General features: G+C 42.8%; 1 protein-coding gene across 4 annotated transcripts in view; it reads left to right on the plus strand.

The window, feature by feature from the left end:
* The window catches only part of LOC122941363 (zinc finger protein OZF-like), a 31,505-nt gene extending 23,148 nt beyond the window's left edge, over positions 1 to 8,357 (plus strand). The window contains exons 2-7 of one of the 4 annotated variants that reach the window (XM_044298557.1): positions 3,714 to 3,868; positions 4,000 to 4,182; positions 4,284 to 4,359; positions 4,447 to 4,565; positions 4,646 to 4,748; positions 7,297 to 8,357. In XM_044298557.1, the coding sequence (XP_044154492.1) occupies positions 3,791 to 3,868; positions 4,000 to 4,182; positions 4,284 to 4,359; positions 4,447 to 4,565; positions 4,646 to 4,748; positions 7,297 to 8,087 (1,350 nt within the window). In that variant the 5' untranslated portion in view covers positions 3,714 to 3,790 and the 3' untranslated portion in view covers positions 8,088 to 8,357. Of the gene's footprint in view, positions 1 to 3,713; positions 3,869 to 3,999; positions 4,183 to 4,283; positions 4,360 to 4,446; positions 4,566 to 4,645; positions 4,749 to 5,727; positions 5,777 to 7,296 lie in introns of those variants that run through there. The other 3 variants (XM_044298558.1, XM_044298559.1, XM_044298560.1) reach the window with 3 other exon arrangements.
* Positions 8,358 to 14,848: the final 6,491 nt, after the last annotated feature.

Here is a 14,848-nt window from a genome sequence, read left to right on the forward strand (position 1 = left end):
ACCTGTTTTCCAGGTCTTCCACCCTGTCTATTAAAATCCATGTTTTGTTTGGACAGTTCACTCAGGGTGCGTGCGTAGCTAGCATTTTCACTCTTAATAGAATGAGTCCTCTGCTCCAGTTCTTCTATTTTGGCATCATGTTGATGAATTGTTTCATGGAGCTGTTGCAGGGACGCTGACAGCATCTTCGTCAGTGTATCCCTGATATCAGGAGCCAGATAAGCGGCCACTTCGATAGCCAGCGATTTATAATCGATGCCCTGTGTCGTCATTGTCGCCGGATGTATAACAAGCGACTCACCCCTGTCATGCGTTTCAGCCACAGGTTCAGGTAAGGGAGTGCACGTCTCCGCCATCTTGCCCTGCGAATCTCCCGCGCTGGTTGACATGGTGGACTTAATGCTGCCGCTCCGCAAGAGGTACCGCTCCATGCACTGCGATCAGTAGCAGACCTCAGGTACTTCTCTATTATTCTTCCCACGCTTACAGTAACGGTGGGGATCTGATCTGTAGACGAGCGGGTGCCAGAGCTCCTTCACTCCGCTGTTAGCATCCCAGTGCCGGAACCGGAAGTATTCTGATTTGTTTTTATGAGGAAGTGATTAGTAGCCTGGACAGAGGGGCGGCTGTGGATGTAGTGTTTCTGGATTTTGCAAAGGCTTTTGAAACATAGAAGAGGATTCTTTATGGTAAGAACAGTGAGACTATGGAACTCTCTGCCTGAGGAGGTGGTTATGGTGAGTACAATAAAGGAATTCAAGAGGGGCCTGGATGTATTTCTGGAGTGTAATAATATTACAGGCTATAGCTACTAGAGAGGGGTTGTTGATCCAAGGAGTTAGTCTGATTGCCTGATTGGAGTCGGGAAGGAATTTTTTTATTCCCCTAAAGTGGGGAAAATTGGCTTCTACCTCACATATTTTTGGCCTTCCTCTGGAACAACTTGCAGGATAACAGGCCGAACTGGGTGGACAAATGTCTTTTTTTCGGCCTTATGTACTATGTTACTATGTTATACCATCCCTCATAGACGTGTAATAGGTAAAGTAAGGTCTATAGCAGGGGTGGCCCAAAAAACAAAACAAAAAAAAAACTATGACTGCCAGGAGCCACAAGCTATACATTTACACACGGGTCACAGTATTTTTCGCCCTACAAGATACACCTAGGTTTTAACAAAGAAAAATAAGTGAAAAAAAATATTTTTCATCTGATCTGAGCAGACGGAAAAAAAAGAAAACATATATAGATTTTTATCAGACCTTAGATCAGACTCCTAAATCAGATCCCTAATCCTCATTTGACCTGAAATAAGATCTCCAAACCTCATCAGAACTCCAAATCAGACCCCCAATGCTTGGATCAGACAACACACATCAGACTCCCAGTGTCAGACCCTCAGTGCTCAGATCTCCCCCCATGCTCAAATCTTCCTCCCTCATGCTCAAATCAGACCCCTATTGCCCAGATCAGGACCCTCCCCTCCCATGCTCAGTTTTATAATAAAGAAAAAAATCTCTTCCCTCTCCTAATCAGGCACCTGCTACTCTGCAGGTCTGACACGTGACCTGATGAGCACAACGTCAGGTCATAGTGCAGGGCTGGCAACCTGCGGCTCTCCAGCTGTTGCAAAACTACAACTCCCAGCATGCTCAGACAGCCTACAGGTATCAGTCTACAGCATGGCATGGTGGGAATTGTAGTTTTACAACAGCTGGAGAGCTGCAGGTTGGCCAGCCCTGTCATAGTGCATGTCTCCATGTAGTACATTCTCACACTGTGCATCAGGACGTAGTGGAGAGTGAGCTGGAGCTGCAAAGTAGCAACAGTGCCCGATCAGGAAAAGAGATCTGAGCCGCACTTGAAGAAGCAAAGAGCCACATGCGGCTCAAAAGCCACGGGTTGGCCACCCCTGGTCTATAGGCTTGGAAAGTATAGTTTGTAATTGGATTGAAAACTGGTTGAAGGACCGTGTCCAGAGAGTTGTGGTCAATGATTCCTTTTCAGCATGGTCCCGGGTTATAAGTGGTGTACCCTAAGGTTCAGTTATTAATGATATCGTGATAGCACCATTTCTATTTTTGCAGATGACACTAAGCTATGTAGTACTGTATAGTCTATGAAAGATGCCCATATACTACAAGCTGACTTGAACACAGAGTGATTGAACCTAATTTGCCAAGTTGATGCCCAATGTCGACAAATGTAAAGTTATGCATCTTGGTAGTAATAATCTCCATGTAACACTGGGAGAGTCACTTATTGAGAAGGATTTGGGTGTCCTTGTAGATGGTAGATTAAATAATAGCACACAATGTCAATCAACTGCTTCTAAGGCCACCAGGATATTGTTATGCATTAAACGAGGCATGAACTTGCGGGGCAGGGAAGTAATATTACCACTTTACAAAGTGTTGGTGGGCCTCATCTGGAATATGCAGTTCAGTTCTGGGCACCAGTACATTGAAAGGAAAAACAGCTGGAAAAAGTACAGAGGAGGAGAGCGACTAAACTGATAAGGGGAGTGGAGGGTCTTAGTTATGAAGAAAGATTCAAATAATTAAATGTATTTATTCTTGAGTCAGAGACGTCTAAGGAGGGACATGATTAACCTATGAAAATATATAAATGGGCCATACAAAAAATATGGTGAAAAACGGTTGCATGTAAAATGCGCTCAAAGGACAAGGGAATACTGCCTGCGATTGAAGAGGAAAAAGTTTAGTCTCCAGAAGCATCAAAGCTTCTTTACTGTAAGAACTGTGAATCTGTGGAATAGACTTCCTCAGGACGTGGTCACAGCAGGAACAGTGGACAGTTTTAAAAACAGTTTAGATGAATTCTTAAAAGTAAACAACATTAATGCTTATGAAAACGTGTAGAAATCTGAGCCTCACTTCCTTCTGGGATTCACGTCCCCACCTATCCCTTGGTTGAACTTGATGGACGTATGTCTTTTTTTAACCGTATTAACTATATGTAACTATGTAAGATGGCAGGTTAAATATAAGAAAAGGCGCATGCCTGCACATGCACAAACCAGCTTCTCAGCCGCTGCACCGCTTAGTTATTTGTTTGTGATCGCAGTACGCACTTATGTTCGGTCACATAAAGATGAGGGAATCTCTTGCGGTTTCCTGTTCTCTCCTTGCGTGAGCATATGCGTCTTACAGGCACAATAAGCACAGCAGATCCATTTTAATTTGGCAAAGGGAGCATAGATACAGCCAGCATACATCCAGCAGGTTTGGGGCCCCCAGGAAACCCAGCAGAAACCATGTAGAGCCGGTATTGAAGGTGCTACAAACCCCTTAGGATGGCAGTACCTCTATCCAGACCTGATCGAGAAAGCAGATGCATTCATCTTAACTGTTAGCAGCAGGGTGACCTAATTAGAACAGAAGAAAAAAGACTCCTCATTCTTGTGTCGGGAAAGATATTATAGATGCATTATCCTCATTAGAAGCAAAGCCTCATGATCCATTTGCTGCTTGAGGATTAGAGGAACTGAAGGTTTGCTATGAAATTAGGGAAATTATATTTTTATTGGGACTAATAGTAGTAACTATATAGTACTATAGGATATAATAGTGCTACTACATATGTGCATTTGCTGACATAGCTTTGATTATCTATTTGATTATTCAGACTATTTTCTTAATATTTCTCTGATTTACTAGCAACTTGCCATCAATGTTTTTTCATGTTTTCAGATGCTGCTTTGCTGATACTGATCTAGATCAATATCTTCTACACATGCACAGTGGGTTCCTCGGAAGTTTCTGGGACAATGGACATAAAAAACGACAAGATTGTTGGTAGAATATTAAATCTAACCCTTGAGGTCATCTATCTGCTGACTGGAGAGGTGAGGGATTCAGTGACATTACACATATCTGTATTAGTAAAGAACTATTTATATGAATTGGACCATTGGAAAATAAAGTTGTTGTACAACATCTTGTAAGAGGTCACTCCATTGTAACGTTTCATGTGCAGGGGTATATTTTCACAAAAAAGACATTTGATGATCATGAGACCTGTGGTAAAAGTTCTGGAGGATGGAACAGGACTCCGAACCCCATCACTGTGCCTTCTTCTCACTTGTTGACACTCGAGAAAAACAATGAGCAGAAAATTTTAAAACTCACTAACAAGATTGTACATCTTCTAACAGGAGAGGTGAGCACTGCTGGGAATGCTGGAACATTACACAGGGAAGGAGCCTGAGAGATGACTGTACCATTGTGTCAGGTTCCTAACGTTACAATTTCTTCACATAGGTGTGGGAATATTTAGAAGGACAGAAGGATCTATCTAAGGACATTATAGAAAATGACCAGTCCTTCACTTCACAGGGTAAGAGAAAATTTTCATTGTACAGAGAGCTTATTATCTTCCCATGACATGTGGAGAATATAGTGTGGGTTTTCTTTTTAACTACAGATGGAACCAGTAGGAACAATACATCAGTTAAATGTCCTAGTCTTTTTTCTGAGGACTGTCCAAAGGAAGATCATGATAACCCACAAGACTGTCAGGTAGAATGGAATGGAGATATCAAAGTAGAGTATACAACTATAATACTACTTTTATATCAGTATGAGTTTAAGCTACTTTAGAATGTTATTTGTGAATTACTTAGGATGAAGACTTGATTAATATTAAAGTTGAAGTACTAGAAGAAGAGGTGTATGAAAGGAGTGATGAGCAGCACAAAGTGGAAACACCTTTACCTATTAGCCCTGGTGAGTATTAATGATTAACCACATCCAATTGTTTGTACAAAATGTTCTATACCCCTCTTTACCTGTACCAGGATGTGAGGTGACCTTTCAGTATAACGTTCTAGTAATGGCATGGATAGCGGCCACCAGATCAGCATGGGACTGCAGAGCGTCATTAGTTAACATCTCTCATCAACTGTCTAGCCCGACCAGTCATTTAACAGTCTGCTATAAATGCTTTATAGGGCACCTGTCAGCAGATTTGTACCTATGAAACTGGCTGACCCATTGTAAGTGCGCTTGGCAGCTGAAGGCATCTGTGTTGGACCCATGTTCATATGTGAATGCATTGCAGAGAAAAACATAGTTTTTTATATATATATATATATATATATATATATAATGTTGCGTTTAAACGTAGAGGCTCTGCCTTCTCTGCAACTGCAGCACCCTCTGAACTTTGATTGACAGGACCAGGTGTGATGACGTTTACTCTGCCTGGTCCTGTCAATGAAAGTATAGAGGGCACGGCAGTAGAAGAGAGAGCTGAGCCTCTAGGTGTAATGGCAACACCCCTGTTGCTTCAAGAGCCTCATTTGCCTGTATTTAATCATTTTTTTCAGCAATGCAGGCACAAACGGTTTCACAGGTATATACATTGCCTTGCAAAAATAATCCTCCCCTTGACTTTTTTCGTATTTTGTTACATTGCAGCCTTCGGTTTAATGTTTTGTTAATCTGAATTTTATGTGATGGATCAGAACACAATAATCTAAATTGGTGAAGTGAAATGAGAAAAAAATTTAAATAAACCTATTGTTTAGAAATAGAAAATTGGTATGTGCGTATCTATTCACCCGCTTTATTAGGAAGCCATAAAAGGCTCTGGTGCAACTAATTACCTTCAGAAGTCACATAATTAGTGAAATGATGTCCATCTGTGTGCAATCTAAATGTCACATGATCTGTCATTACATATACACACCTTTTTTTTTGAAAGTCCCCAGAGGCTGCAACACTTAAGAGGCATCACTAACCAAACACCAAACACTGCCATGAAAACCAAGGAACTCTCCAAACAAGTAACGGACAATGTTGTTGAGAAGTACAAGTCAGGGTTAGGTTATAAAAAAATATCCAAATCTTTGATGATCCCCAGGGGCAACATCAAATCTATCATAACCAAATGGAAAGAACATGGCACAGCAGCAAACCTGCCAATAGACGGCCGCCCAGAGAGGGCGCACAGAGACCTAAGGTAACCCTGGAGGAGCTGCAGAGTTCCACAGCAGAGACTGGAGTATCTGTATATAGGACAACAATAAGCCGAATGCTCCATAGAATTGGGCTTTATGGCAGAGTGGCCAGAAGAAAGCCATTACTTTCAGCTAAAAACAAAAAGGCACGTTGTGAGTTTGCGAAAAGGCATGTGGGAGAGTCCCAAAATGTATGGATGAAGGTGCTCTGGTCTGATGAAACTAAAATTAAACTTTTCGGCCATCAAAGAAAACGCTATGTCTGGCGCAAACCCAACACATCACCCAAAGAACACCATCTCCACAGTGAAACATGGTGGTGGCAGCATCATGCTGTGAGGACTGGGAAATTGGTCAGAGTTGAGGGAAAGATGGATGGTACTAAATCCAGGGATATTCTTGAGCAAAACCTGTACCACACTGTGCGTGATTTGAGGCTAGGATGGAGGTTCACCTTCTAGCAAGACAATGACCCAAAACGCACTGCTAAAGCAACACTTGAGTGGTTTAAGGGAAACATGTAAATGTGTTGGCATGGCCTAGTCAAAGCCCAGATCTCAATCCAATAGAAAGTCTGTGGTCAGACTTAAAGATTGCTGTTCACAAGGGCAAACCATCCAACTTGAAGGAGCTGGAGCAGTTTTGTAAGGAGGAATGGGCAAAAATCCCAGTGGTAAGGTGTGTCAAGCTCATAGAAACTTATCCAAAGCGATTTGGAGCTGTGATTGCCGCAAAAGATGGCTCTACAAAGTATTGACTTTAGGGGGTTGAATAGTTATGCACATTTACTGTTATTTTCTGTTATTTTGTCCTATTTGTTGTTTGCTGCACAATAAAAAAAAAAAAAAACCATCTTCAAAGTTGTTTGCATGTTCTGTAAATTAAATGATGCAAATCCTAAAACAATCCATGTTATTTTCAGGTTGTGAGGCACCAAAACACAAAACAAAGTCAAGGAGGGGGGGGGGGGGGGTGAATACTTTTGCAAGGCACTTTTTCTGGCAACCAACATAAATCATTGTACTCCTAAATTTTATACTTGGCCTAGAGCACTCCTCCATGGTGTTTTTTTTTTTTCCAGTACTGAGGTGAGGACAGTTTCATGGGTGTTTTTTTTTATCTTACTGATGTGTTGATACTAATTTCTGAAAAAATATCTTCTACATGGAACCACTATTATCATGCTGCAGCTTTTTAGGTTCAGCAATCCACAAACTCTACAATCCTGTATTGTGTGGACGTTTGTATTGTGTGTATATATTGCTTTACCACACTGAAAGTTTGAAACCTGCTTTTATATTACTATATTGTAGGAGATGGAAAGAATAGCAGGGCTGTTGCCGAAGAAGGTCGTATTTTATCTACTGTTTATGACCTGAAAGAAAAAGACCTTGCAGTGACTGAGGAAAATCAGGTTCCTTGTGGAGCAGATGTACTATGTAATAGCTCTGTCCACAGAAAAAATCTTTCTGATACTACAAATATTGATGCACAGTGTACATATCATTCATGCAGTGACTTGTTTCCATGTTTTGATTGTTTTACAAAAAATACAAATTTTATTCCACAAGAGACAATTGACATAAGCAAAAATGTATTCTCATGCTCTGCCTGTGGAAAATCCTTTACCAAGAAATCAAATCTGGTCCGTCATCAGGTTATTCATACAGGTGAAAAGCCATTCCCCTGTAATGAATGTGGGAAGTGCTTCAAAACAAAAAGTGATCTAGCCAAGCATAAGAAAACGCACACGGGGGAGAAACCTTTTTCATGCATTGAATGTGGAAAACGTTTCTCGGGTAAATCTAACCTTTTCTATCATCAGCTCATCCACACGGGAGAGAAACCATTTCCATGTTCTGAGTGTGGCAAATGCTTTACACGTAAACAACAACTCCTTGTTCATCAGAGGACACACACAGGGGAGAAACCATTCCGATGTTTGGAATGTGGGAGATCTTTCAGTAATAAATGTGATCTTGTTTTCCATGAGAAGACCCACACTGGTGAGCGACCGTTTTCATGTTCCAGATGTGGGAAAAGTTTTATTCGTAAGTTTCGTCTTGTTCATCACTTAAAAACTTGTAGACATGAGGAGTCCTAATTATGGAAACACACACCTCATTAAATATCACAGTAAGCTCTAAAGTCAAAGCCATTCCCACTTTTTTAATTCTTCCTATACGCTACTGGGTCATTCGTCAAATAAACTTGTAGACTCAATCAGAATAAAGAATCATGTAAGTAGAAATGAAACGTGTACGACGCTCATTCAGCTTAACCACCTCCCGACCGCCTAACGCATGGATGTGTCTGGAAGGTGGTTGATTCATTCCTCCTGGACGCATCCGTGCGTCATCTCGCGATAGCCGAGATTTCCTGTGAACGCACGCACACAGGAACGGAAGCTAAGCGAGTGGATCTCCAGCCTGCCAGCGGCGATCGCTCGCTGGCAGGCTGGAGATGTGATTTTTTTTAAAACCCTAACAGGTATATTAGACGCTGTTTTGATAACAGCGTCTAATATACCTGCTACCTGGTCCTCTGGTGGTCCCTTTTGTTTGGATCGACCACCAGAGGACACAGGTAGCTGTGTAAAGTACCACCAAACACCACTACACTACACCCCCCCCCCCCGTCACTTATTAACCCTTTATGAACCATTGATCACCCCCCTGTAAGGCTCCATTCAGAGGTCCGTATGATTTTTACGGATCCACGGATACATGGATCGGATCCGCAAAACGCATACGGACGTCTGAATGGAGCCTTACAGGGGGGTGATCACGCATATAGACTTCCTGATCACTTCCCTGTCATTGATCACCCCCCTGTAAGGCCCCATTCAGACGTCCGTATGATTTTTATGGATCCACTGATACATGGATCGGATCCGCATAACACATACGGACGTCTGAATGGAGCCTTACAGGGGGGTGATCAATCACAAGGGGGTGATCACGCATATAGACTTCCTGATCACTTCCCTGTCATTGATCACCCCCCTGTCATTGATCACCCCCCTGTAAGGCTCCATTCAGAGGTCCGTATGATTTTTACGGATCCACGGATACATGGATCGGATCCGCAAAACGCATACGGACGTCTGAATGGAGCCTTACAGGGGGGTGATCACCCATATAGATTCCCTGATCACCCCCCTGTAAGGCTCCATTCAGACGTCCATATGATTTTTACGGATCCACGGATCGGATCCGCAAAACACATACGGACGTCTGAATGGAGCCTTACAAGGGGGTGATCAATGACAGGGGGGTGATCACCTCATATACACTCCCTGATCACCCCCTGTCATTGATCACCCCCCTGTAAGGCTCCATTCAGATGTCCGTATGTGTTTTGCGGATCCGATCCATGTATCCATAAAAATCATACGGACGTCTGAATGGAGCCTGACAGGGGGGTGATCAGGGAGTCTATGTGGGTGATCACCCCCCCTGTCATTGATCACCCCCCCTGTAAGGCTCCATTCAGACATTTTTTTGGCCCAAGTTAGCGGAATTGTTTTTTTTTTTTTTTCTTACAAAGTCTCATATTCCACTAACTTGTGTCAAAAAATAAAATCACATGAACTCGCCATACCCCTCACGGAATCCAAATGCGTAACATTTTTTTAGACATTTATATTCCAGACTTCTTCTCACGCTTTAGGGCCCCTAAAATGCCAGGGCAGTATAAATACCCCACATGTGACCCCATTTCGGAAAGAAGACACCCCAAGGTATTCCGTGAGGGGCATATTGAGTCCATGAAAGATTTAAATTTTTGTCCCACGTTAGCGGAAAGGGAGACTTTGTGAGAAAATAAAATAATAATCAATTTCCGCTAACTCGTGCCCAAAAAAAAAAATTCTATGAACTCGCCATGCCCCTCATTGAATACCTTGGGGTGTCTTCTTTCCAAAATGGGGTCACATGTGGGGTATTTATACTGCCCTGGCTTTTTAGGGGCCCTAAAGCGTGAGAAGAAGTCTGGGATCCAAATGTCTAAAAATGCCCACCTAAAAGGAATTTGGGCCTCTTTGCCCACCTTGGCTGCAAAAAAGTGTAACACATGTGGTATCGCCGTACTCAGGAGAAGTTGGGAAATGTGTTTTGGGGTGTCATTTTACATATACCCATGCTGGGTGAGATAAATATCTTGGTTAAATGCCAACTTTGTATAAAAAAATTGGAAAAGTTGTCTTTTGCCAAGATATTTCTCCCACCCAGCATGGGTATATGTAAAATGACACCCCAAAACACATTCCCCAACTTCTCCTGAGTACGGCGATACCAGATGTGTGACACTTTTTTGCAGCCTAGGTGGGCAAAGGGGCACACATTCCAAAGTGCACCTTTCAGATTTCGCAGGCCATTTTTTACACATTTTGATTGCAAAGTACTTCTCACACATTTGGGCCCCTAGAATGCCAGGGCAGTATAACTACGCCACAAGTGACCCCATTTTGGAAAGAAGACACCCCAAGGTATTCCGTGAGGGGCATGGCGAGTTCCTAGAATTTTTTTATTTTTTGTCGCAAGTTAGTGGAATATGAGACTTTGTAAGAAAAAAAAAGAAATCATCATTTTCCGCTAACTTGTGACAAAAAATAAAAAAGTTCTATGAACTCACTATGCCCATCAGCGAATACCTTAGGGTGTCTACTTTCCGAAATGGGGTCATTTGTGGGGGTTTTCTACTGCCTGGGCATTGTAGAACCTCAGGAAACATGACAGGTGCTCAGAAAGTCAGAGCTGCTTCAAAAAGCGGAAATTCACATTTTTGTACCATAGTTTGTAAATGCTATAACTTTTACCCAAACCATTTTCTTTTGGCCCAAACATTTTTTTTTTATCAAAGACATGTAGAACAATAAATTTAGCGAAAAATTTATATATGGATGTCGTTTTTATTTAGCAAAATTTTACAGCTGAAAGTGAAAAATGTCATTTTTTTGCTAAAAAATCGTTACATTTCGATTAATAACAAAAAAAGTAAAAATGTCAGCAGCAATGAAATACCACCAAATGAAAGCTCTATTAGTGAGAAGAAAAGGAGGTAAAATTCATTTGGGTGGTAAGTTGCATGACCGAGCAATAAACGGTGAAAGTAGTGTAGTGCAGAAGTGTAAAAAGTGGCCTGGTCATTAAGGGGGTTTCAGCTAGCGGGGTTAAAGTGGTTAATCAAGCTCATTGATTGGTTTTTCCATTTTGGAAATAGTCCTCGATATGCACTCAAACTTGGTTTTAGGAGGTAAGACTTGTCATCTTGAGACAATTGCACATGCTTCGTGTGGAGGATACTAACTGTCATTGTTTTTTTATCTGATCTACTTGGAGCAGATTGTCATTAAAAGAACTTGTCACCATTGGAATGCAGTGCATGCAATCTTCAAGCAGCATGTTATATAAAGCAGGAGGAGCTGAGCAGATTAATATATAGTTGTGTGGAGAAAGAATCAGTAAAACGTGTAATTTATTCATTTCAACCTCTTCTTATGTTTAGGAGTCATATGGGCAGTCATACTCAGTGACTGACAGTCTTCCCTGCATAATTAGTTATAGAGAGTAAGCTGTCAATCACTGGCTGGCACCACCCACAAGACTTCTAAGCATAAACAGAGCACATCAGTCTACAACATGCTGCCTACAGACTGCATTGCATTTTCATGGTGACTGGTTCGCCTTAAAGGGGTTTTCCTCTATATAGGTCATCAGTATCTTATCGGTGGGAGTCTGACACCTGGGATCCCAGCCGATCAGCTTTTTGAGAAGGCACTGGTGCTCTTGTTAGAGCCACAGCCCTCTCCATGCTCACCATGCACATCGCCATACATTATATAATGGCTGTGCTTGGTATCTCGGCTCAGCCCCACTTCACTTCATTGGGACTGAGCTGTACCCAGGCCATGTTACATGGTGGTGTTATCATTGGCCTAGGAAAAGCTGAGAGAAGGCCGCAGTGCTACTGTCAGTGCTGCTGCCTTCTCAGACAGCTGCTCGGTAGGGTCCCGAGTGTCAGACACCTATCCAGATCAGAGTTTCAGATACACAGTTTTAGACTTAAAGGCTATGTATAACCTTTGGAGGCAATTTCTGTTTGATTGCATTTTACTCATTTTTGGCTAAAAATCATATTTTTTATTGGCCTTTATTAAAAATATTGAGCCATTCTGTCACAAAGGGTTAACTGTTTTTCTAACTGCGTGACTGGTACTTACTCTTCGTGCGTCATCAAATAAACCTTATTTCCAGTACGCCCCATGACAGCACCTGTGAGAGATCCTCCCCCTTCCGGACAGGAAACGGGAACTTCCCAGATCTTAAAATTGGTCCATTGCCTTCCACCACTCAGTTCTTTCCTGTTTCCTGTCCAGGGACAGGAGGATTTCTTTCCAGGTCTATCTTTTGGCTGCAGGACCTCTAGGGTTAAATGGAAACTTAGTGGAGGTACCTGTCGGCTTAAGTCTCCACCAGGAGCTGCTGAGAAGCGTGGTGTCTTTTCTTCCCTTCTTCGGAGCCATGGGGGGATGCCTGTAGCTGCCTCGTGGCCCTGCCTAATCGGCGAAGTTGCGGCGTGAGGTGGATCTTCTGCTCTCATGGAGGCAGGCCGAGTCTGGGCGTGCGCGTCGCACCGGAAGTGACTTATTAGGCTGTTTTATTAAATGCAGGTTAAAGAAGCCCCAAGAAAAGCTACCCACAAAACAAGAGCTAAGGAGTGTCGAATTTGCAAGCGAAAATTGGACCCGTCTTACCCCAAAATGTTGCCAACCATGTCTGGATAAGTTAGTGGCAGAGGAGTCGCCATCTTTATTACAAAGTATCCAAGACTTAGTTAAAAATAAAGTCCGTTCTTCTGTGGAAGATCTTAAAAAATCCCTGCCTAGCTCATACAGACATAAGAGGGCTCAGACGATAGTGGGGGATACTATGGACTCTGAGTCTGAGGAGGGCGCTATTGCAGACTCAGATTCCTCCTCTGCGGATTTGACAAGGAAGCAGTTATTCAGAGCGGAAGATACGGATCTACTATTAAAGGCAGTTAGATCCACGATGGAGCTGGAGGAAGAAAAGGAGTCCAGGTCTAGGCCAGAACTTATGTTTGAGAGCCTAAAGCCTAAAAAGTCTAGGGTGTTCCCCATTCAGGACTGTATCAAAGACCTTATTAAACATGAATGGGAGAAACCCGATAAAAAATTATTTATCCCTAGAGCGGTCAAGAGAAAGTACCCCTTTGACGATCAAGAAGAATCAGCTTGGCAGAAGGTACCGAGGGTAGACGCTCCCATAGCTAAGATAAATAAAAAAATCGGCTCTCCCGTTTGAGGATTTAGGGTCCCTTAAAGAACCCATGGACAAAAGGGCTGATGCATACTTTAAAGGGCTTCTGTCACCCCACTAAACCGTTTTTTTTTTTTTCTGGTTTACTTATAATCCCTATAGTGCGATTTCTGCATACATAAGCTAAATAATCATTTCGGTCCAGTAGAATTTGTTAAAAACGTAATTTTAAAATATGCAAATTACCTTGCTACCAGCAAGTAGGGCGGCTACTTGCTGGTAGCAGCCGCATCCTCCGATCCTAAAGACGCCCCCTCCGCATGTTGATTGACAGGGCCAGGGAACGAGATCGTTCTCTGCTGGCCCTGTTTGAATTCAAAATATCGCGCCTGCGCCGTACCTGTCTTCAATCGGCGCAGGCGCGCTGAGAGGCGGCCGCTCCATCCTCAATGCGCCTGCACCGGGTGTAGTAGATGTGACGTCATCGGCGCAGGCGCATTGAGGATGGAGCGGCCGCCTCTCAGTGCGACTGCGCCGATTGAAGACAGGTACGGCGCAGGCGCGATATTTTGAATTGAAACAGGGCCAGCAGAGGACGATCCCGTTCCCTGGCCCTGTCAATCAACATGCGGAGGGGGAGTCTTTAGGATCGGAGGATGCGGCTGCTACCACCAAGTAGCCGCCCTACTGGCTCAGGGTAAGTAACTGGCTCAATGATAGAAAACAGAGGGTCGTTATTAATGGTACATACTCAGATTGGGTCACTGTCACTAGTGGGGTACCTCAGGGGTCAGTATTGGGCCCTATTCTCTTCAATATATTTATTAATGATCTTGTAGAAGGCTTGCATAGTAAAATATCAATTTTCGCAGATGACACTAAACTGTGTAAAGTAATTAACGCTAAAGTGGACAGTATACTACTACAGAGCGATCTGGATAGATTGGAGGCTTGGGCAGATAAGTGGCAGATGAGGTTTAACACTGACAAATGTAAAGTTATGCACATGGGAAGGAATAATGCAAGTCACCCGTACTTATTAAATGGTAAAACACTCGGTAACACTGACATGGAAAAGGACCTAGGAATTTTAATAAACAGCAAACTAAGCTGCAAAAACCAGTGTCAGGCAGCTGCTGCCAAGGCCAATAAGATAATGGGTTGCATCAAAAGGGGCATAGATGCCCGTGATGAGAACATAGTCCTACCACTGTACAAATCATTAGTCAGACCACACATGGAGTACTGTGTACAGTTCTGGGCTCCAGTGAACAAAGCAGACATAGCAGAGCTGGAGAGGGTCCAGAGGAGGGCAACTACAGTACCCTGAAAGATGATCAAAATTAGGGTTATTCACTTTAGAAAAAAGACGACTGAGAGGAGATCTAATTAATATGTATAAATATATCAGGGGACAGTACAGAGATCTATCCCATCATCTATTCATTCCCAGGACTGTAACGAGGGGACATCCTCTGCGTCTGGAGGAAAGAAGGTTTGTACACAAACATAGAAGAGGATTCTTTACGGTAAGAGCAGTGAGACTATGGAACTCTCTGCCTGAGGAGGTGATGATGGTGAG

Source organism: Bufo gargarizans, chromosome 6, assembly GCF_014858855.1.
Source record: "Bufo gargarizans isolate SCDJY-AF-19 chromosome 6, ASM1485885v1, whole genome shotgun sequence".
In the NCBI taxonomy this organism is placed as follows: Eukaryota; Metazoa; Chordata; class Amphibia; order Anura; family Bufonidae; genus Bufo; species Bufo gargarizans.